Below are 22,305 nucleotides of genomic sequence, written 5' to 3' on the forward strand. Positions count from 1 at the left end.
ATGTGGCTGCTACAATACATTTTTGCGTGGTGATGCTATCAGCCACTTCGGTGATGAATTGTCATTGTGTGTAGCCAGGTCACCTCTGAAAGCGAGCGCAAAGCTTAGTGCGCTTTACCTGGTGAATGCAATGGCTTAGTTGATGTGTATTTCTGGCCACCCCACCCCCTCGTGTCCCGAGCCGGCCTTCATCGCCAACAGCACTTGTCCCACCAGTCTGTTAAGGCTACACGGGGTATCTCTGTCTTTGTAGGCAGCGCCATTCCCTGTTCACCTTGGGGTGCGACAGAGATGTCTTCTGGCCCCAACACTATTTTACATCTTCTTTAACCACGTAATTCGAGAAGCCTCCCATGGCTGTACCGGAGGAATTTCCATTTGGTACAGATACAAGAGGAGGCTGATTGATGACCGGGTGCGGTCTAGCGATGGCTCCCTATCGGTGAGCCATGTTATCTCTGCTGATGATCTGGTAATTGCTGCTCACTCTGAGGAGTTGGAGACCGCTGCCAAACCTGGAGCATGCGACTACGAATTGGGGGACTTGCCAGCAGCCCAATCAATACAAAGCAACTTTGCTGGGTATTTTATGTAATCAAATTCTCCACCTTGTCCACTCTCCCCACGAGTGATGGGGGCAGGTGTGGAGAGTTCCCACACCTGGGCAGTTTGGCAGCGGAGGTCTCACTGCAAATCAGTCGATCGGCATTATCTTTATTATCTTTTCATCAGCTGCGTGCCGCTGTGTGGAAGATTCCTCCCTTGGCTATCACTCCACGCGAAGCCCACATGCCCAGCCACGGCATGCCCAAACAGCTTCTGTTCGGCCGAATAGAGGGGGCTAAACGGGCTTGGCACAGGCTAAAAAAGAGATAGACTGGTACACGAGTGGGTGGGTGACTGAGCGAGTGGGTGGTACGGGCTGTATGTTTTTGTTACTTTTTTCGCACCGTACGTAGCCAATCGTGATAATGGGATGTGCGCGGGTAGGACAACAAATTAAATACAAAAGTAGTTGTAAAAAATCAGTTTTCAATCTAGATTTAAAAGCACATAGCTCCGGTGGCTTCCTAATATCGGAAGGGAGAGCGTTCCAGACGGCCGCAGAAGCGCGTCTCAAAGTGCGATGCAGTGACCGTATTTGTTCGACGGCTATCCAAAAGCCGCTGCGAGGATGACCGGCGTTCGCGTGATGGTTTATGCTCCTTGACGAGATCAGCAAGTTATCGTGGTTCATTTGTGGCGAGCACTTTGTGTGTAATGAGTATTCGGCTGATGTGATGCCAAATGATCTAAAGTTGAGTGGATTTTCCGATGACCGGTACCAGCGGTGTCAGGATCGGCCTCTATGGAGGAGGCTCGTGAAGGACGCTGCTGGGCAGTTGGAGGCAGTCGCCTTCAAAGGACAACGAAAGGCAGAGGAGCGATCCTCACAATCATAAGCGGAGCGCCGGGCGGCTAAACGCAGCCAGGTGGCACAGTGGGGAGCACAGGTGATGCGTCTGTCAGTCATCTCAATCAAGTGGGTCTGTCCCGTGACCTCCCATCGAGCCTTCTACACTTCATGAGGCCTCAAAGTGCACCTAGCCTGGCACAAGCGCCGTGGTGACGTCACCGCCAATTAGGGGCGAGCGGCCTCTGCTGTGTTTGTGTCTAGAGGGGAGCGGCGGCGCAGTGGTTAGCGCACCAATTCCCGCTCACGACCAATATCAGTGGCGAATATTTGGACCGGTCATGGGCCTCCCTTAGGTCAACTCAGCCTTAAATAAGTACCTGGTGCGGTGTGTAAACATCAGCAATGGTGCTCGCTAACAGCACTTGCCCCAAAGGTCTGTTGAAGGCTACACGAGAGATCTTTGTCTTTTTGTGTCGGTGTATGTTGTTGGCATGTGGGTGTATTGTGTGTCTGTGAAAGCCTCAACTGTACAGGTATGGTGGGAATCTTTGTTTGAATGTGTGTGTATTGTGTATACAGTGCGTATCTTGTGATACACACACACAGTGCATACATTGCGTGTGCGGGCTTTGTCAATGTGGGTGAGTGTTGGGGAGCGGTAGTGTCGTGGTTCGCGTGCTGCACTCCGAACCCGGCGAGCTAAGTTCGATTCCCGTTCACGACAAAATTAATAGTGGCGAATATTTGAACCGATCCTGGGTCTCCCCTAAGTATACTCAGCCTCAAATTAGTACCTGGTGCGATGTGAACATTTCCACTAGGGAGACAAAGGCGGCCGGGCGTGGTGCTAGCCATCCACTCCCTGAGTGTGCCGTACCAGCCTTCATCGGTACACGCGAACAACACTTGCCCAAATGGCCTGCTCAGGCTATACTGGGGATGTGTTTGTCTCCGTCTCAATGTGTATGAGCGTTGAGATTGTTGTGACGAGTATGGTTAGCGAGCACCTATTAAGGCCGTCACTGCACATGGCATCAGGGGTAATGTGGTCAGAACCACGCCCCACACGCAGCCTGTGAAATGCTACATGGGGTAATTATAGGATTGGACCTTTATCTTTGCTTTGTATGCGTCTGTGTGTATTGTGTATGTGTATTGCACGGCCGTGGTGCTAAGCGCCCCACCCCTCATAGGCGCGGTCTTAATAGGTGCTCACTAACACCACCTTCATCAACAGTCTGTGTAGATAGGTGAGCGTGTCGGTACGTTACGTGTGCAGTGTGTGTAGTGTGTGCAGTGTGTGCAGTGTGTGTAGTGTGTGCAGTGTGTGTCAGTTTGTGTCAGTTTGTGTAGTGTGTGCAGTGTGTGCAGTGTGTGTAGTGTGTGCAGTGTGTGTAGTGTGTGTAGTGTGTGCAGTGTGTGCAGTGTGTGTAGTGTGTGCAGTGTGTGTAGTGTGTGTAGTGTGTGTCAGTTTGTGTCAGTGCGGGGTGTAAACATCGCCACTTGGGAGACAAAGGCGGGCGAGCGGGCATGGGTGGCCACAATCTGTGTGATACGGGGCTCTTTGTCTCTGTGCGTTGTGCGTGGTGTGTAGTGAGTGTGTAGTGAGTGTGTAGTGAGTGTGCACTGTGCGTGGTGTGTAGTGAGTGTGCATGGTGTGCGGTGTGGAGTGTGTGTGGTGTGTAGTGAGTGTGCATGGTGTGTGGTGTGTAGTGTGTGGTGTGTAGTGTGTGTGGTGTGTAGTGAGTGTGCACTGTGCGTGGTGTGTAGTGAGTGTGCATGGTGTGTGGTGTGTAGTGTGTGTGGTGTGTAGTGCGTGTGGTGTGTAGTGAGTGTGTGTGGTGTGTAGTGTGTGTGGTGTGTAGTGAGTGTGCGTGGTGTGTAGTGAGTGTGCGTGGTGTGTAGTGAGTGTGCGTGGTGTGTAGTGAGTGTGCGTGGTGTGTAGTGAGTGTGCACTGTGCGTGGTGTGTAGTGAGTGTGCATGGTGTGTGGTGTGTAGTGAGTGTGTGTGGTGTGTAGTGAGTGTGCGTGGTGTGTAGTGAGTGTGCACTGTGTGTGGTGTGTAGTGAGTGTGCACTGTGCGTGGTGTGTAGTGAGTGTGCATGGTGTGTGGTGTGTAGTGAGTGTGTGTGGTGTGTAGTGAGTGTGTGTGGTGTGTAGTGAGTGTGTGTGGTGTGTAGTGAGTGTGCACTGCGCGTGGTGTGTAGTGAGTGTGCACTGTGTGTGGTGTGTAGTGAGTGTGCACTGTGCGTGGTGTGTAGTGAGTGTGCATGGTGTGTGGTGTGTAGTGAGTGTGCGTGGTGTGTAGTGAGTGTGTGTGGTGTGTAGTGAGTGTGCACTGCGCGTGGTGTGTAGTGAGTGTGCACTGTGTGTGGTGTGTAGTGAGTGTGCACTGTGCGTGGTGTGTAGTGAGTGTGCATGGTGTGTGGTGTGTAGTGAGTGTGTGTGGTGTGTAGTGAGTGTGCACTGTGTGTGGTGTGTAGTGAGTGTGCACTGTGCGTGGTGTGTAGTGAGTGTGCACTGTGCGTGGTGTGTAGTGAGTGTGCACTGTGTGTGGTTTGTAGTGAGTGTGCACTGTGTGTGGTGTGTAGTGAGTGTGTGTGGTGTGTAGTGAGTGTGCGTGGTGTGTAGTGAGTGTGCACTGTGTGTGGTGTGTAGTGAGTGTGCACTGTGCGTGGTGTGTAGTGAGTGTGCACTGTGTGTGGTGTGTAGTGAGTGTGCACTGTGCGTGGTGTGTAGTGAGTGTGCGTGGTGTGTAGTGAGTGTGCGTGGTGTGTAGTGAGTGTGCACTGTGTGTGGTGTGTAGTGAGTGTGCACTGTGCATGGTGTGTAGTGAGTGTGCACTGTGTGTGGTGTGTAGTGAGTGTGCACTGTGTGTGGTGTGTAGTGAGTGTGCACTGTGCGTGGTGTGTAGTGAGTGTGCATGGTGTGTGGTGTGTAGTGAGTGTGTGTGGTGTGTAGTGAGTGTGCACTGTGTGTGGTGTGTAGTGAGTGTGTGTGGTGTGTAGTGAGTGTGCGTGGTGTGTAGTGAGTGTGTACTGTGCGTGGTGTGTAGTGAGTGTGCACTGTGCGTGGTGTGTAGTGAGTGTGCACTGTGTGTGGTGTGTAGTGAGTGTGTGTGGTGTGTAGTGAGTGTGCGTGGTGTGTAGTGAGTGTGTACTGTGCGTGGTGTGTAGTGAGTGTGCACTGTGCGTGGTGTGTAGTGAGTGTGCATGGTGTGTGGTGTGTAGTGAGTGTGTATGGTGTGTGGTGTGTAGTGAGTGTGCACTGTGTGTGGTGTGTAGTGAGTGTGCACTGCGCGTGGTGTGTAGTGAGTGTGCATGGTGTGTGGTGTGTAGTGAGTGTGCATGGTGTGTGGTGTGTAGTGAGTGTGCACTGTGTGTGGTGTGTAGTGAGTGTGCACTGTGTGTGGTGTGTAGTGAATGTGCACTGCGCGTGGTGTGTAGTGAGTGTGCACTGTGTGTGGTGTGTAGTGAGTGTGCACTGTGCGTGGTGTGTAGTGAGTGTGCATGGTGTGTGGTGTGTAGTGAGTGTGTGTGGTGTGTAGTGAGTGTGTGTGGTGTGTAGTGAGTGTGCGTGGTGTGTAGTGAGTGTGCACTGTGCGTGGTGTGTAGTGAGTGTGCACTGTGCGTGGTGTGTAGTGAGTGTGTGTGGTGTGTAGTGAGTGTGCGTGGTGTGTAGTGAGTGTGTACTGTGCGTGGTGTGTAGTTAGTGTGCACTGTGCGTGGTGTGTAGTGAGTGTGCACTGCGTGGTGTGTAGTGAGTGTGTGTGGTGTGTAGTGAGTGTGCGTGGTGTGTAGTGAGTGTGTACTGTGCGTGGTGTGTAGTGAGTGTGCACTGTGCGTGGTGTGTAGTGAGTGTGTACTGTGCGTGGTGTGTAGTGAGTGTGCACTGTGCGTGGTCTGTAGTGAGTGTGCACTGTGCGTGGTGTGTAGTGAGTGTGCACTGTGCGTGGTGTGTAGTGAGTGTGTGTGGTGTGTAGTGAGTGTGCGTGGTGTGTAGTGAGTGTGTGTGGTGTGTAGTGAGTGTGCACTGCGCGTGGTGTGTAGTGAGTGTGCACTCTGCGTGGTGTGTAGTGAGTGTGTGTGGTGTGTAGTGAGTGTGCGTGGTGTGTAGTGAGTGTGTACTGTGCGTGGTGTGTAGTGAGTGTGCACTGTGCGTGGTGTGTAGCGAGTGTGCGTGGTGTGCACTGTGCGTGGTGTGTAGCGAGTGTGCGTGGTGTGCACTGTGCGTGGGGTGTAGCGAGTGTGCGTGGTGTGCACTGTGCGTGGTGTGTAGTGAGTGTGCACTGTGCGTGGTCTGTAGTGAGTGTGTACTGTGCGTGGTGTGTAGTGAGTGTGTGTGGTGTGTAGTGAGTGTGCGTGGTGTGTAGTGAGTGTGCACTGTGTGTGGTGTGTAGTGAGTGTGCACTGTGCGTGGTGTGTAGTGAGTGTGCACTGTTTGTGGTGTGTAGTGAGTGTGCACTGCGCGTGGTGTGTAGTGAGTGTGCACTGCGCGTGGTGTGTAGTGAGTGTGCATGGTGTGTGGTGTGTAGTGAGTGTGCGTGGTGTGTAGTGAGTGTGCACTGCGCGTGGTGTGTAGTGAGTGTGCACTGTGCGTGGTGTGTAGTGAGTGTGCATGGTGTGTGGTGTGTAGTGAGTGTGTGTGGTGTGTAGTGAGTGTGCACTGTGTGTGGTGTGTAGTGAGTGTGCACTGTGCGTGGTGTGTAGTGAGTGTGCATGGTGTGTGGTGTGTAGTGAGTGTGTGTGGTGTGTAGTGAGTGTGCGTGGTGTGTAGTGAGTGTGTACTGTGCGTGGTGTGTAGTGAGTGTGCACTGTGCGTGGTGTGTAGTGAGTGTGCACTGTGTGTGGTGTGTAGTGAGTGTGTGGTGTGTAGTGAGTGTGCGTGGTGTGTAGTGAGTGTGTACTGTGCGTGGTGTGTAGTGAGTGTGCACTGTGCGTGGTGTGTAGTGAGTGTGTGTGGTGTGTAGTGAGTGTGTGTGGTGTGTAGTGAGTGTGCACTGCGCGTGGTGTGTAGTGAGTGTGCATGGTGTGTGGTGTGTAGTGAGTGTGCATGGTGTGTGGTGTGTAGTGAGTGTGCATGGTGTGTGGTGTGTAGTGAGTGTGCACTGTGTGTGGTGTGTAGTGAGTGTGCATGGTGTGTGGTGTGTAGTGAATGTGCACTGCGCGTGGTGTGTAGTGAGTGTGCACTGTGTGTGGTGTGTAGTGAGTGTGCACTGTGCGTGGTGTGTAGTGAGTGTGCATGGTGTGTGGTGTGTAGTGAGTGTGCGTGGTGTGTAGTGAGTGTGCACTGTGCGTGGTGTGTAGTGAGTGTGCACTGTGCGTGGTGTGTAGTGAGTGTGCGTGGTGTGCACTGTGTGTGGTGTGTAGTGAGTGTGTACTGTGTGTGGTGTGTAGTGAGTGTGCACTGTGTGTGGTGTGTAGTGAGTGTGCGTGGTGTGTAGTGAGTGTGCGTGGTGTGTAGTGGTTGTGCACTGTGCGTGGTGTGAGTTTGTTACAGGCACCGTGTAAGCCAGAAAACTAACCAATCAGCCTCCTCCACGTACACATATCGGTGTTAATACTTTTTTTGTAACACATCCCATCATCCGGAATTGGTTATCAAGCGAGTCCGACTCTGCTGATGAGACACTAAACGTCGAAACTGGCCTCGAGTGCCGCTTGTGTTGAACCAATGCTGCCGACACCTGCTCTGCGGGAAAGCCGTGCGGCTGATGGGATGTGTCAAACAGACCTTGGGTTGTGTAGGTGGAGGGACACGTGCCGGAAGGAGACGCATGGTGTATCTGATTCATCTTGTTATTCAGGGGTACGTGTTGGGGTTTTCCCTGTGGGAGTGTCTCTGTGCGCGTGTCACGGCTCGCATCAGTGGCGAGTGGTACTGTGAGGCGGGTTTTTTTGGTCCTCCTCGTCCTCCTGCTAGGTCGACTCGGCCATAAACCGAGTCCCCCGCACTTTGTCAGCGTCGGTCTTGGAGTCTTGGCGAGACACGGATGGGAGCGAGACGCGGGGGGGTTCTGGTGGTGAGACACGGGGGGCTGGGGGGGGGTGAGACACGGGGGGCTGGGGGGGGGGTGAGACAGGGGGGGCTGGGGGGGGTGAGACACGGATGGGGGATGCCCGTTCACTGCACAGCACCCCCCACCCTCGGGGGGGGTGGGGCGGGGCTGCCTCCCCCGTTATTGACCCACCCAACCCCAACCCGTGCCCGTGCCGCGCCACCCGGCGCCCTGCGGCTGCTGCTGCTGCTGCGGCTGCTGCTGCTGCTGCGTCTCGCCTCTGGCCGCTGAATCAACTTGGTCCAGACGCTCTCGCTGCGCGTTGTCTGCAGCGAGCCGACCAAATTCGCCCCCCCCCCTCTCCTCGATTCCGCGCAACAATTGTACACGCGTTTCAGTGCCGGATCAAGCTAGTGCGAGGCCTGTAGCATGTGTTAAAGAGGGGCCTTAAATTAAAAAAAAAACTTTATATTAAAACACAATTTTAACTTGCATATTAAAGTAATTTTATTTTTTCATTTGCTATACGGCCAGATAATACGACAAATCGCTCACCTTAAACACCCAGTCGTTCATAAAAGTTGAAGGCAGTATAGTACTATAGCAATAGAGCAAGTGCAGAATCACTGAACCGGAATTGAGATATTTAAAGCATTTAGCGCGGGGGCCCTTGAAAGTGCGGGTCCGTAGCTGCTGCATGTGTAGCTACTTGTGCGACTAGGGTAGTCCGGCACTGACGTCTGTATTATTTTTGTGACTCAAAGACCCCCGTGTCGTCCTGACTTGGGCGGCAGGCGCTGTTAGCCAGCAGCCGATGGAGGCCGACAGGGCACACGCTCGGAGATGTGCCAGGACCGCTCGCCATATCGCGATGTTTAAACGCCGCACAAATGACTACAAGCTACTCATTTGTGTACGAGGCACTCATTCGAGGCTGGTACTTATTTGAGGCTGAGTCGACCTAGGTGAGGCCCAGAGATTCGTGTTGGCCGTGAGCGGGAATCGAACTTGGGTCGCCGGGTTCGTTATGCAGCGCAATAACCAACTACACCACCGATCCACACACATCCCATCAGCCGCACTGCGTTTCTTTTGGGAGTGGAGCGTTTTAGTAGCGTTTTGCAACTCGTAGAGTGCTATACCCTGCAAGTGGTTTTAATATTCAGTGCCTCATAAGCAGTCAGCCTTGCTTGAATCAACGTTGGGTCTTCGTTCAGCACGACACTGCATAGTGCACAACACAACATAATCACGTGCGTCGCTGTGGAGGATATTAAATTAATAAGTAAATTGCTTCCTTAAGGTGTCTCTCCACATCAAACTTTTCTGTTATACATCCCACCAGCCACAGGATCTTGTGGGACGACACACCTGGTTTCATAGACACTGCAGACTACTCCAGACAGGCGACGGTGTACACTCATCGCTCCGAGCCTTCACGGAGCCGCTTGTGGCTGAACGCAAAACCACGTGGAGTTTGCGCGACATCCAACGTGCACCACTTCCCCGCCTGGGGCGAGTTCACAAACCTGAGCCCACAACACTCGACGCAACTTTTATTTCATACAGGGAGCATCGTTCATTTATAGCATATCACTATTTCCAATATGCCGCCACCACCATCTCCATCACGCCGGTGTCACCGTTGTAATTATTATTATTACTATGTTGGCCGCAGAGTAAACGCCACTGCAGCCGGCGCTTCTGCAGCGGAGGAACAGCGACACGACGCGACCTCTCTCTCTCTGTTGAAGCCCTCTCGTTGTGGCCAGCAACAGCAGCAGCACCTCCACATTGGCATCGAGAACATCAACACCACATTGCTACTGCCATCGTAGGAGTCGAACGATTCCGCTCGCACGCTCAGCAGACTTGTATACGGAAACTCCCGTGACGCGTTCTTGCAGTGGGGGGTGATTGCTATGTTTTTTTCCCCCAATTAAACAATTTGCGGTAATGATTCAGATATGCCAGACTGTGTTGTTGTCCTAGTGTGCTCCGAGGCTGTTGTCGTTGTTGTCTTGCTGTGGTCTGGGACTCTTGTTACTTTGCTGCCTTGTCCCAAGGTTGCATTTGTTGTTGAAAAATCGGCAGGAATTTATGTACTTTTTCAATTTTTACTTCTATACTTTATATTTGTTTGCAACTTGCATTCATATCGTCTTTTGTATTGTTTGGTGATGTAACTCGCTGACCCCCGTGCCGCTCCTGGACATCTGTGAAAAGGAGAACCATGGGATTCCTCCTCCTAAATACATTTGTAGATTCTGAGATATGGAGCTTGATGCTGGCACGCAATGGCCTCCTGCTCTTGCAAGTGGTGTCACGGGACCGTTAACGTCAACTGTGGGCAAAGCAGACGGCGCCGCACAGTAGTATTGTACGATACACACGGCAGTATTTACCAGGGCAGCCTGTCAGTTTTAATTTGCGAATCTCTGCAAAAACGCTACCTGAGCGCCATGTCACCACGATCATTCCCGTCTCCAATCTCGTCGATGCCTGTTTCAGTGTCTCCGTCACGCTGGTGTCTTGTCATGGGGTGTCCGTCACGGGGTGTCCATCACGGGGTGTCCATCACGGGGTGTCCATCACACGGGGTGTCCGTCACGGGGTGTCCATCACGGGGTGTCCATCACGGGGTGTCCGTCACGGGGTGTCCGTCAGGGGGGGTACATCATACGGGGTGTCCGTCACGGGGTGTACGTCACACGGGGTGTCCGTTACGGGGTGTAAGTGACGGGGTGTCCGTCACGGCGTGTCCGTCACGGGGTGTCCATAACACGGGGTGTCCGTCACGGGGTGTCCGTCACGGGGTGTCCGTCACGGGGTGTCCGTCATGGGGTGTGCGTCACGGGGTGTCCGTCACACGGGGTGTCCGTCACACGGGGTGTCCGTCACGGGGTGTGCGTCACGGGGTGTAAGTGACGGGGTGTAAGTAACGGGGTGTCCGTCACGGGGTGTCTGTGACAGGGTGTCCGTCACGGGGTGTGCGTCACGGGGTGTAAGTGACGGGGTGTAAGTAACGGGGTGTCCGTCACGGGGTGTCTGTGACAGGGTGTCCGTCACGGGGTGTGCGTCACGGGGTGTAAGTAACGGGGTGTCCGTCACGGGGTGTGCGTCACGGGGTGTGCGTCACGGGGTGTCCGTCACACGGGGTGTCCGTGACGGGGTGTGCGTCACGGGGTGTACGTCACGGGGTGTCCGTCACACGGGGTGTCCGTGACGGGGTGTGCGTCACGGGGTGTACGTCACGGGGTGTAAGTGACGGGGTGTCCATCACGGGGTGTCCGCATTCCACCGGTCTGTTACTCTACTGGTGTATTACCCTGAATCCACTTCAATGTCTGTAACTTAATATCTCTGAATAATTTGTCCGAGCAAACATTTTTTGCAAGTTTATTTTATTCAATACCGGTTGATGTTTGTGCACCGTGTCCAATGTAACTTCAATGCGGTAATCTCTGCTCTGCTATTTTCTTATTTTGATCTGAATCCTATTTGTTTAATAGTTGTACAGCACTTAAGTTTACGTTTTTACTTTTGCTATTGGTGACCCAGGTCACTCTTGCAAATGAGACTGACCGTGGTCTCTTGGGGTATATTTTGCTTTAAAAAATACACTTGGAAATTTACACCAGCATAGCTCTTACACCAATGTCTCTCTTACACCAGTACCTCCAGCGACAGGTTTCTTTTCCATCATTCACGTAAAGAGTCAATATTCCAGACAGCGTCCACTACCCGCGCCATCCGACATCGAACACCACTGCGGCTCGGCGGGCTCTCGCAAAGACGTAGTGGGTTATGGGGGGCCTCCTCCCTCCCCCCCCACCTCACCCCTAGGGGGAGAAGCCCTTGGAGGCGAGGTCCCGGCGCGCTTCCCCGATCTGCGTCGCCAGCTCCTTGGCCGCGTCGGGGCAGTCGCCGAACGTTGCCAAGCCGATCCCCACGGACGCCAGCGAGTAGCAGCCGAGCAGCACCAGCGCGTAGGCCGGCAGGGGCACCAGGACGGCCCGCACGGGCGCGGGCAGCGCCGGCCCCGCCACCAGCAGAGCTGCCCAAAGGCCGAGTAGGGAGGCCGCGCGCAGCGCAAAGCGGGACAGGCGGGTCATGGCGGCCTGCGTGCCAAAGGGCCTGCCGGAGGGCCTGCGGGAGGGCCTGCCGGAGGACACGGGAGGAGGGCACGGGGGACAGTGGAGGTGGCGTGGACAGCAGCATCAGCGAGAGTGAGCAGAACAGGCAGCATCGTCAGCACGCCGAGCGTGAGAATGATCACCATCATCGTCAACAAAAGCATTACCATCAATCACCATATACTCACTCAGCACTGCACCATAGATTCAACACTGCACGTCGACTCAGCACTGCCCCTGTACATGAAGCAGTCCCCCTCCTTAGCCTCCCCTCTTCTCTATAGCCCATTCCCTCCCCTCCGTCCCTCCCCTACAGCCCGTCCGTGACCCCACGTGCCCTCTTCTTGTTACGGTCACTCCTTCCTCGGCCCTTGCCACTGCTCTTGCCATCTAAAGCATTCGATTTTTGTAACTGCTTTTAAAACCGATGTCATAGAGCGCCTTGAACTAATAGCCCTCTTTAAATGTAAAAATAAGTAAAATCAGCATCATCAGCAGCATCTTTATCATCCACATTATGCGCAACGCTATCAACGTCAGCATCGTCAATCATCGTCGTCGTAAGCATGGCCATCAAGATGCTCATTATCACCCATCAGCCCTCCTCCAGTGTCGCCGAGGCAATGCACGCTCGCCCACAAGGACGTGTGGCTGATGTGGGATGTGTCAAATCTCGTTTGTTGTTTGAAGGGACAGATGTGGCTGCTTTGGCATCCTGGAAACTCAACCCCAGGAATTTTGAGTTCCTAAAACCCCAATCCCGACGATACCCGGATCCTGAATCCATCAAACTCGCATCCCGAGACTGCGAATCCCTGGAACATGGATCTCTGAGCCCTGGATCACAGGAACCTGGATCTCTGGGCCCTGGATCACAGGAACAAGGATCTCTGAGCCCTGGATCACAGGAACATGGATCTCTGGGCCCTGGATCACAGGAACCTGGATCTCTGGGCTCTGGATCACAGGAACAAGGATCTCTGAGCCCTGGATCACAGGAACCTGGATCTCTGAGCCCTGGATCATAGGAACAAGGATCTCTGGGCCCTGGATGACAGGAACAAGGATCTCTGAGCCCTGGATCACAGGAACCTGGATCTCTGGGCCCTGGATCACAGGAACAAGGATCTCTGAGCCCTGGATCACAGGAACATGGATCTCTGGGCCCTGGATCACAGGAACCTGGATCTCTGGGCTCTGGATCACAGGAACAAGGATCTCTGAGCCCTGGATCACAGGAACCTGGATCTCTGAGCCCTGGATCATAGGAACAAGGATCTCTGGGCCCTGGATGACAGGAACAAGGATCTCTGAGCCCTGGATCACAGGAACCTGGATCTCTGAGCCCTGGATCACAGGAACAAGGATCTCTGAGCCCTGGATCACAGGAACATGGATCTCTGGGCCTTGGATCACAGGAACAAGGATCTCTGAGCCCTGTATCACAGGAACATGGATCTCTGGGCCCTGGATCACAGGGACCTGGATCTCTGAGCCCTGGATCACAGGAACCTGGATCTCTGAGCCCTGGATCACAGGAACCTGGATCTCTGGGCCCTGGATCACAGGAACCTGGATCTCTGAGCCCTGGATCACAGGAACAAGGATCTCTGGGCCCTGGATCACAGGAACCTGGATCTCTGAGCCCTGGATCACAGGAACAAGGATCTCTGAGCCCTGGATCACAGGAACAAGGATCTCTGGGCCCTGGATCACAGGAACAAGGCTCTCTGGGCCCTGGATCACAGGAACAAGGATCTCTGGGCCCTGGATCACAGGAACATGGCTCTCTGGGCCCTGGATCACAGGAACATGGCTCTCTGGGCCCTGGATCACAGGAACCTGGATCTCTAGGCCCTGGATCACAGGAACCTGGATCTCTGGGCCCTGGATCACAGGAACCTGGATCTTTGGATTCTTGGATTGCAACCCCTGAACACAGTCCCTCGATCCCAACACCCTCAGCACATGGGGGACCCGGAGCCCTGTCACCTGAAGCCCTAGAACCTGGGACCAGGAGGCTGAATCCTGACAACTTGTTGTCCTGCAAGCCGACTCTATGCAATCTGCATTCCTCAACTCTGGAGCCCTGAAACGCGAATACGTGGAACCCTGAGTACCAAGAGACCTGGCACCTTGACCCTGGATCCTCTTGAGACAGTAAATTTAGCTGTGACGGTCCCACCTGATGACGGAGACTTGTGTTGCCTCCGAAACGTCGTGATTTATTATTTTATTTATTATTTATCTTTCACCTACGTGACTTTCCCGAAAAAACCTAAGAGTACCCTGGATCCTGACTACGTGGAGCCCGAGAATGTAGATTACGTGGAGCCCGAGAATGTAGATTACGTGCAGCCCGGAGCCCTGCAGCGTGGATTACCTGGAGCCCTGGCGCCTGACTGTGAAGAGCCCGAAGCGCTTGGAGCGAGGAGGAGGATTGCGTGGGGGGGCCGCCGCCGCCTCCGTCTCCCGCTTCCGCAGTCGCGGCCGACGAAACGAGGCCCCGGGGTGACGTCACGCGGCGCGCTCCGTTGTTTATGACGATGACGTCATCGTCCCGCTCGTCAAACCCTGGCTCGCGATGACGTCACCAGGGCAGCGCGACGGGCTTTGTTTTTACGATGGCGTCATCGCAATCGTCATCAACCTCCCCCGCCTCTCCACCAACCGAACGTTCGACGACGTCATCGCGTCGTGTTTACATCTCCGCGGACGTTGCACGAGCGGCGTGACGTCACGCCGCAGTTTTTCCCGCGCGTGTTCGGCGAACGTTACGCGTGACGTCATCGACCGTTTATGAAAACCGCGTGGCCGACGTCATCCGTCGAGACCAAATACATATTTGTGACGTCACGCCGCGGCCGCTTCTGCTCGCTGGCGGCGCCTTCCACGTCCCGGCGCCGCGTCCCGCGGAGCCCCGTGCCGCTTGGCAGCGGTTCCACGGATCGAGGTACCCACCCCACCCACCCCACCCCCCCGGGGGTGCGGGCACTGCAGCGCAGAGGGGCCTCTGCAGTCCCCGCCAACTTGGGTCCCCTGTGCGTGAGAGGGGTCCCCTGTGCGTGCGAGGGGTCTCTGTGTGCAGGCGTTGGGTTGCCTGCACAGAGGGGGTCTTGCACAGGGCCCCCCCCCCCCCGGGCAGCGCTGACGTGGTGGTTATCTCACGGCCCATATCGGTGGCGAACATCTGAACCGGTCCTGGGCCTCCCCTAGGTCGACTCGGCCTTAATTTAGAACCTCGTGCGGTGTTTAAACATTAGCAGTGGAGATACAAAGGCGGCCGGGCGTGGTTGCTGGCCACCCACCCACCGCGTGTGCCACGCCAGCGGCCTGCTACACGCGACCAGCACTTGCCCAAAAAGTCTGTCAAAGCTATACGGGGATATTTGTCTATGTGTGTGCCTGTGTTACTGTGTGTCTGTGTCACTGTGTCACTGTGTCTGTGTCACTGTGTGTCTGTGTCACTGTGTCACTGTGTGTCTGTGTCTCTGTGTCACTGTGTGTCTGTGTCACTGTGTCACTGTGTGTCTGTGTCACTGTGTGTCTGTGTCACTGTGTCACTGTGTGTCTGTGTCTCTGTGTCACTGTGTGTCTGTGTTACTGTGTGTCTTTGTCTCTGTGTGTCTGTGTCACTGTGTCTCTGTGTCACTGTGTCTGTGTGTCTGTGTCACTGTGCTGAGGGGACGGTGGCGTTTGTGCACAGACTGCCCTACATGACATCATAACAACAGTCTGGACCACTGGAAGGGTTCCGCAGGACTGGAAGGATGCCCTGGTGGTCCCCCTCTTTAAGAAGGGGGACCGCACAGACTGTAACAACGACAGGGGCATCTCACTCCTCAGTGTGCCGGGAAAGGTCCTGGCAAGGATTATTCAACACCGTCTTGCCAGGCACGCTGAGAGGCTTGCGGAGCCCCAATGCGGTTTCAGGAAAGGGCGGTCCTGCGCAGATGCCATATTTTCTGTCCGTTTGCTACAGCAGAGGTGTAGGGAATTCCAACAAGACCTACATCTCTGCTTTATTGGCCTGGTCAAGGCCTATGATACCATCAGTAGGCCTGGGCTCTGGGTTGTTCTTCGTGCTTTCGGAGTCCCTGACCTGCTGCTCCCTATCATTAAGGACCTTCATGATGGTGAGCAGGCCCGGGTAAAACTACGTGGCCGGGAGTCAGAGCCATTCCCTGTACACCTTGGGGTGCGACAGGGATGTCCTCTGGCTCCAACATTATTCAACATCTATTTCGACCACATAGTTCGTGAAACCTTCAGTAGCTGTACCGGAGGAATTTCCACCTGGTACAGATACAATGGGAGGCTGATCGATGCCCGGGTGCGGTCAAGGGATGGCTCCCTATTGGTCAACTACGTTATGTATGCCGACGACCTGGTAATTGCGACTCACTCAGAGGAGGAGTTGGAGGCGCTGCTGCTGAAACTGGAGTGTGCCACTAAGAGGTGGGGCCTTACCATCAGCCCTACCAAAACGAAGCACCGGCCTGGGTATTTTGTACCATCATGGGCAGTTGTGGAGAGAGTGGAGAGTTTCCCATACCTGGGCAGTGTGCTCATGACCGGCTCCGGTTTAATAGCGGAGGTCTCACTCCGAATCAGTCGAGCGGCAATATCTTTTCATCGGTTGCGTAACGCTGTGTGGAAGCTCCCTGGTCTGTCGCTCCGCACGAAGCTTCAGGTCTTCTCGCCCACGGTCATTCCCTCCCTTCTCTACGCTTGTGAAACGTGGACACCCCTAATGGAACATCTTCGCCGGTTAGAAACATTTAGGCTGGCCTGCCTACGATCCATCCTGGGTTTAACCAGGCTGGATTGTGTGAGGAGCTCACAAATCCTTGAAAGATCTGGACAAAGTCCCATCGGTGAGCTCCTCCGGCAGGCAAGGCTGCGTTGGCTGGGTCATGTAGCCCGCATGCCCAGCCACCGCATGCCTAAACAGCTTTTGTTCGGCCGGATCGAGGGGGCTAAACGGGCGCGGCACGGGCTAGAGAAGAGATGGAGTGATGTGGTACAGGAGGACGTGGAGCTGAGTGGACTTGCCGATGATTGGTAAGATCGGCCTCTGTGGTGGAGGCTCGTGAAGGACGCTGCTTGGCAGTTGGAGACAGTCGCCCTCCAACAACAGCGGAGGGCGGAGGAGCGACGCTCACAACAACGAGCGGAGCGCCGTGTGGCTAAAGCACAGCAAGTTGGCACAGTAGGGGGCACAGGCGGTGCATCAGCCAGTCATCTCAGTCAGTCGACCCATGGCATCTGGGTCTACCTCGTGACCTCCTGCCAGTGGGGGTTCGACACTTCACGTGGCCTCAAGGTGCACATAGCCTGGCACAAGCGTATTGGTGACATCACCGCCACTTAGTGGCGAATAGCGGTTGTTGTGTATCTTTGTCTCTATGTGTCTGTATCAGTGACAGCCATGAGGCCGAGTTAGGTCCGGCACACCTGTACTGTGCCACACCTGTACTGTGTGTGTGTCACACCTGTACTGTGTGTGTGTGTCACACCTGTACTGTGTGTGCGTGTCACACCTGTACTGTGCCACACCTGTACTGTGTGTGTGTGTCACACCTGTCCCGTGTGTGTGTGTCACACCTGTACTGTGCCACACCTGTACCGTGTGTGTGTGTGGCGCTGCCTCGCGCGGCTCGGGTGCACCTCCCGATTAGCACGGTTGGCTATGTACGACGCAAAAGAAGTCCAACGCACACACACAGGTGGACGATGTTGGGCTGGCGTGGGGCTCTGGACGAGGGCGGCTTTGACGATGGAGAGGGGCCAATGGGATCGGAGCACTCCTCGTCGGACGATAGCGACAAGGATCACGACGAGGTGAGCGCTACACACGCTGTCGCACTATACACGTGGGGCAACAATTATCTGAACCGGTCCTGGGCCTCCTCTAGGTTGACTCGCCACTGGGGAGACAAAGGCAGCTGGGCGTGATGGTGGCCACCCAACCTCTCGTGCACCTTGCCGGCCTTCATAGGTACACGCGAGGAGCACTTGCCCTAGCAGTGTGTCACGGGCTATAGCGGGGGGGTCTTTGTGCGTGCGTGCAGCGTGAGGAGCGGCTCATCGTGGTGGGGATCTGCGCCATGGCGAAGAAGTCGCACTCGCGGCCCATGGCGGAGATCCTGGCACGCCTGCGCATGTTCCCCTACCTGAGCGTGAGCATCTTCCCCGAGGACACGATCCTGCACGCGCGTGTCGCCGAGTGGCCGCCCTGCCACGTGCTCATCTCCTTCCACTCTAAGGGTACGCACGCACCCACACCCACGCACGCACCCACACCCACGCACGCACCCACGCACCCACACCCACGCACCCACACGCACGCACCCACACCCACGCACGCACCCACACCCACGCGCCCACACCCACGCACGCACCCACACCCACGCACGCACCCACACCCACGCACGCACCCACACCCACGCACGCACCCACGCACCCACACCCACGCACCCACACCCACGCACCCACACCCACGCACCCACACCCACGCACGCGCACGCACCAACTGAAAGATCCCCCGCATAGCCTCAGCAGAGTGTTGGGGCGTGCGCTCTCGGCGAGTAGCACCTGTGAAGGCCGGTACGGCACACGAGCGGTTGCGTGGTGAGCGCCGCGCCCGGAGCAGGACGGCGCCCTTCGGCCAGGCTGACGCGGAGCTTCGGCCGCGTGTCCCGCAGGCTTCCCGCTGGACAAGGCGGTCGCGTACAGCAAGCTGCGCAGGCCCTTTGTCATCAACGACCTCAACATGCAGTACCACATCCAGGACCGGTGAGCGCCCGCATGGCCGGGCCCTCTCCACCCCACGCCAACACTCACCCATTCAATCACACGCCCGCCTATCCTCTCACTCGCCGACTCGCCAATGCACTCAATCACACACCAGCTCACAGAATCGCTATCCAGGTGAAATCTCTCACCTGCCCATCCACTCATTCTCCTGGTCACCCACTCACTCTCTCACCCACTCTCTCACCCACTCACTCTATCGCCCACTCGCTCGCTCACCGACTCGCTCACTCACCCCCCAGCGTACCCTCTCATTCACCAACTCGCCAATGCACTCGTACCAACTCACCCAATCGGTATCCAGGTGAAATAACCCCGCCGGCTGGATAAACTGAAAATGAAGCCGCGTGTGGACGCGTGGGCCGCCGTGAGCGTGCGCGGCTGGATGTGTTTGTGGCGATGGCGTCGGCGGTGCGCCCGTGCGCAGGAGGGAGGTGTACCGGATCTTGCGAGCGGAGGGGATCGAGTTGCCGCGCTACGCCATCCTCAACCGCAACCCGGACCACCCTGACGGTGAGCGTCCCCCGCGAGGCCGCGGCGCTGCGGCCTGAGGCCCCACGCCAGGGCAGAACCGCCAAGGGCCGGGAACGGGACCGATGGTTCGGCGGCACACGAAGGCGGACAGGAGCTCGCGCGGCCTTATCCACACCGCCAGCTCAATGGAACTGAGCGTTGTGACCGGGTTGCCATTTGGAACCGCCGACTCAGAAAGTTGAGAGAATGTGGCCGTCCCGGGGTGGGGGGGGGGCTTGCAATAGCAGTGAACGTTGATGACTGGGCTGTACTGATGAGTCCTAAAGATGATGAAACCGGTCTACGCTCGTGTCTTTGTGTCTCTGCTGCTTGGGACGGCCTTGTTTTCTCAACTCCTTCAAGTGGTGGTTTGAAAGACAAAATGGCCACACAATCAGTTCTTTAAGCGAGTGCTCTGGGCAAGGCTGAGTGAGAGCTTTGTACACGCCACGCTGCACACCTTTGTGTGTCGCCCAAATCTACCGCTGCCTTGCTACTTGCTATCTAAGCGACAAAATAACAATGCAGATATTTCGCCTCCGTCCCACCTCTGTCCCTCTGCATGAAAAAAACTCTTTTTTACACATCCCATCAGCCTGATAGGAGTGCATACATTCAGCAGCATTGGTTCAACAAGCAAAACTTGGAGCGGTTTCGACATGCAGTGTCTCATCAGTATCGTCGTCCATCGCTCGGACCATTGCTGGTGACTTTGCCAGATGCTTACAGTGTGTGGGGTTGGAGCCGTGTGCTCTGCACAACACCGAAGGGCACCGTGCTCGTGTCTCCATGTGTCGAGGCGCTCTTCTCCGGGCCACTGACCGCTGCGTACCGACGCGGGGCGAGGGCCGCGTCCCACGTCTCGCTGAACCTCAACGCCGTCTCTTCCCCCCCCCCACCCACCGCCGTCCGTCCGTCCGGCCGGGCCTCCCGGGCTGCAGCCTGCGACCTGGTGGAGGGGGAGGACCACGTGGAGATCAACGGAGACGTCTTCCAGAAGCCGTTTGTGGAGAAGCCGGTGTGCGCCGAGGATCACAACGTCTACATCTACTACCCCACGTCGGCCGGCGGCGGTAGCCAGCGCCTCTTCCGCAAGGCGAGTTGTCCCGGGGAGAGTCCTCGCCGAGTCTCAAGACGTCGTGTTTAAGAGGGTCCTGCCAAGTGCGCCTTTGCCATCGTGATCGAGCCAGGAGAATGCGCGTTGGAACAGAGCGCCGCCGGCATCGCCGTGCCAAATTCTGCAAAGTTTGGCAAGCGCCACGAGAGGTTCCGGACGCACGCTCCGTGCCGCAACGCCGGCACACGCGTTGGTCACGCATTGCCTCCTCTCCGGGGTGATACCAGGACCGGGCAGGCCACCTCCTACCCCTGTGCTATGCGGCAATTGTCTGCATGTGTGCATGTGTGTGTGTGTGCGCGCGTGTGTGTGCGCGACGTGTGTTGAGTGTGAGTAGCGGTAGCGTAGTGGTTAGCGCCGCACTGCGCTACGAACCCAGTAACTCGCTCATGGCCAACATCAAATGACGATTAACTGAACCGGTCCTGGGTCTCCCTTAGGTCGACTCGGCCTCAAATGAGTATCTGGTGCGGTATGCAAACATTGCCACTTGGGAGACAAAGGCGGCCTGGCATGGTATTGGCCACCCTTGAAGGCTTTCATAGGTGCTCGCTAACGGCACTTGCCCCAAACAGCGTGTATGGGATGCACGGGGAGAGCTTTATCTTTGTGCGTGTTGGCAGATTGGCAGCCGGAGCAGCGTGTATTACCCGGAGAGCAACGTGCGCAAGACAGGCTCGTACTTGTACGAGGAGTTTATGCCAACCGATGGCACCGACGTGAAGGTAATCGGCGCTCGTGGTGGGTTTGGCGTGCGTGTCTGTGTGTACGTGTGTGTCTATGTGTGCGCGTGAGAAGCAGTGGTGAGTATCCTGCGCTAAGAACCCGGTGACCCAAGTTCAATTCCCGCTCACAGCCAACACCAATGACGAATATCTGAACCGGTGCTGGGCCTCCCCTAAGTAGACTCAGGCTTAAATGAGAACCTGGTGCGGTGTGCAAGCATCAGCACTGAGGAGACAATGGCAGCCGGGACTGGTGCTGACCGCACATTTCTTCGCGTGCCGTTTCGGCCTTAAAGGGTGCTCGCTAACAGCACTTGCCCCAAGAGTCGGCTAACGGCTACATGGGGGATCTTTGTCTTTTTAGAGGGATATAGCCCACGTGCCCAGGCAGCCTCTGTTTGCCGATGATTGGCACCAGTGGTGTCAAGATCGACCTCTGTGAAGGAAGCTCGTGAATGATGCTACTGGGCAGTGGCAGGCTCGGTGCACAGTGAGGCTACTGGGCAGTCCAGCAACTCTAGGCAGCGTTTTCCCAGAGGAGCGACCCTCACAACAATGGGCAGAGCGCCGGATGGCTAAAACGCAGAGAAGTGGCACAGCTAGGAGCACGGGTGATGCATCTGCCAGTCATCTCAGTCAACCTGGGTCTTTTCCGCGACCACCTGCCAGCAGGGAGAGCCTCCCACGCTTCATGTGATGGCCTCAAAGTGCACCTAGCCTGGCACAAGGGCCGGTGGAGTGACGTCACGGCCATGGCGTGACGTCACGGCCATGGCGTGACGAACGCCGGTTGCCGTTTTCGACGATGTTGCGAGCGCGTGCGATTGCGCCCCCCTCCGTGCCGGCCCAGGTGTACACGGTGGGGCCGGACTACGCGCACGCGGAGGCGCGCAAGTCGCCGGCGCTCGACGGGAAGGTGGAGCGCGACGCCGAGGGCAAGGAGGTGCGCTACCCGGTCATCCTCAACGCCCGCGAGAAGCTCATCGCCCGCAAAGTGTGCCTCGCCTTCAAGGTACGAGCCCCGACTCGCCCACTTGTTTGCCCCCCCCCCCTGCCCACCTCCCCGGCCCAGCGGTGCTAAGATCGACCTCTGTGGAGGAGGCTCGTGAAGGAGGCTGCCGGGCAGTGGCGGGCTCAGAGCACTTTGAGGCAGTTGGATGCCCGAGCTGCTATTTTTCCGCTAGGGGCGGCAGCAGTCAATGCGCACCTGTGGAATTGAGCGGCGAGTGCGCTCCCACCTGGCCGCAGCACCTTGGGTTTCTCGCAGTCGCTCCGATTCCGCTGGCTTACCCTGGGGGAGCCTCGCCGAGTCTGAGGACTCTTTCACTAAAACGATATTGTTACTATTTGAAGGCCCACTGAGCTACGTAGCTCTTTTTCAGAAGCGACCTGGCTATCACAAATGATAGCTCAACAACGTGGCTCCTCATGTTGACATTTATAGCAGCCACATACTCGGAAAAACCGGAGGACACGCATACAAATCCAATGCGACCACGGGGAGAACATACAAACTCCAAATATACAGCAGGCGTCAGGGTTGGGATCGCACCCACGACCTCCTGTATGCCATTAATTCTAGGCAAGGTAGTCAACATCTCGGC

At 56.0% G+C, this 22,305-nt stretch overlaps 2 protein-coding genes across 5 annotated transcripts in view; one reads left to right on the plus strand and one right to left on the minus strand.

The window, feature by feature from the left end:
* Positions 1-10,438: 10,438 nt before the first annotated feature.
* LOC133354196 (dolichol-phosphate mannosyltransferase subunit 3-like) lies at positions 10,439-14,062 on the minus strand. Of its 2 annotated transcripts, none has more exons than XM_061570846.1 (2): positions 13,523-13,654; positions 10,439-11,531 (listed from the first exon to the last, which is right to left on the minus strand). In XM_061570846.1, the coding sequence occupies exon 2, from the start codon at positions 11,507-11,509 to the stop codon at positions 11,237-11,239; it is 273 nt and encodes a 90-aa protein (XP_061426830.1). In that variant the 5' UTR covers positions 11,510-11,531; positions 13,523-13,654; the 3' UTR covers positions 10,439-11,236. The 2 variants fall into 2 exon arrangements, with proteins under 2 accessions (XP_061426830.1, XP_061426829.1); XM_061570845.1 differs by lacking the exon at positions 13,523-13,654 and adding an exon at positions 13,914-14,062 and having other exon boundaries at positions 10,490-11,555.
* A 288-nt stretch (positions 14,063-14,350) lies between these two features.
* LOC133354288 (inositol hexakisphosphate and diphosphoinositol-pentakisphosphate kinase 2-like) overlaps positions 14,351-22,305 on the plus strand; it is a 29,087-nt gene continuing 21,132 nt past the window's right edge. For all 3 annotated transcript variants that reach the window (XM_061571022.1, XM_061571024.1, XM_061571023.1), the window contains exons 1-8: positions 14,351-14,483; positions 17,260-17,374; positions 17,605-17,800; positions 18,238-18,328; positions 18,774-18,859; positions 19,801-19,955; positions 20,600-20,701; positions 21,552-21,713. In XM_061571022.1, coding sequence (XP_061427006.1) covers positions 17,267-17,374; positions 17,605-17,800; positions 18,238-18,328; positions 18,774-18,859; positions 19,801-19,955; positions 20,600-20,701; positions 21,552-21,713 — 900 coding nt within the window. In that variant the 5' untranslated portion in view covers positions 14,351-14,483; positions 17,260-17,266. The remainder of the gene's footprint in view (positions 14,484-17,259; positions 17,375-17,604; positions 17,801-18,237; positions 18,329-18,773; positions 18,860-19,800; positions 19,956-20,599; positions 20,702-21,551; positions 21,714-22,305) is intronic.

This window comes from Lethenteron reissneri, chromosome 46 (genome assembly GCF_015708825.2).
Source record: "Lethenteron reissneri isolate LAM-NWPU_2019-01 chromosome 46, ASM1570882v1, whole genome shotgun sequence".
Lineage (NCBI taxonomy): Eukaryota > Metazoa > Chordata > Hyperoartia > Petromyzontiformes > Petromyzontidae > Lethenteron > Lethenteron reissneri.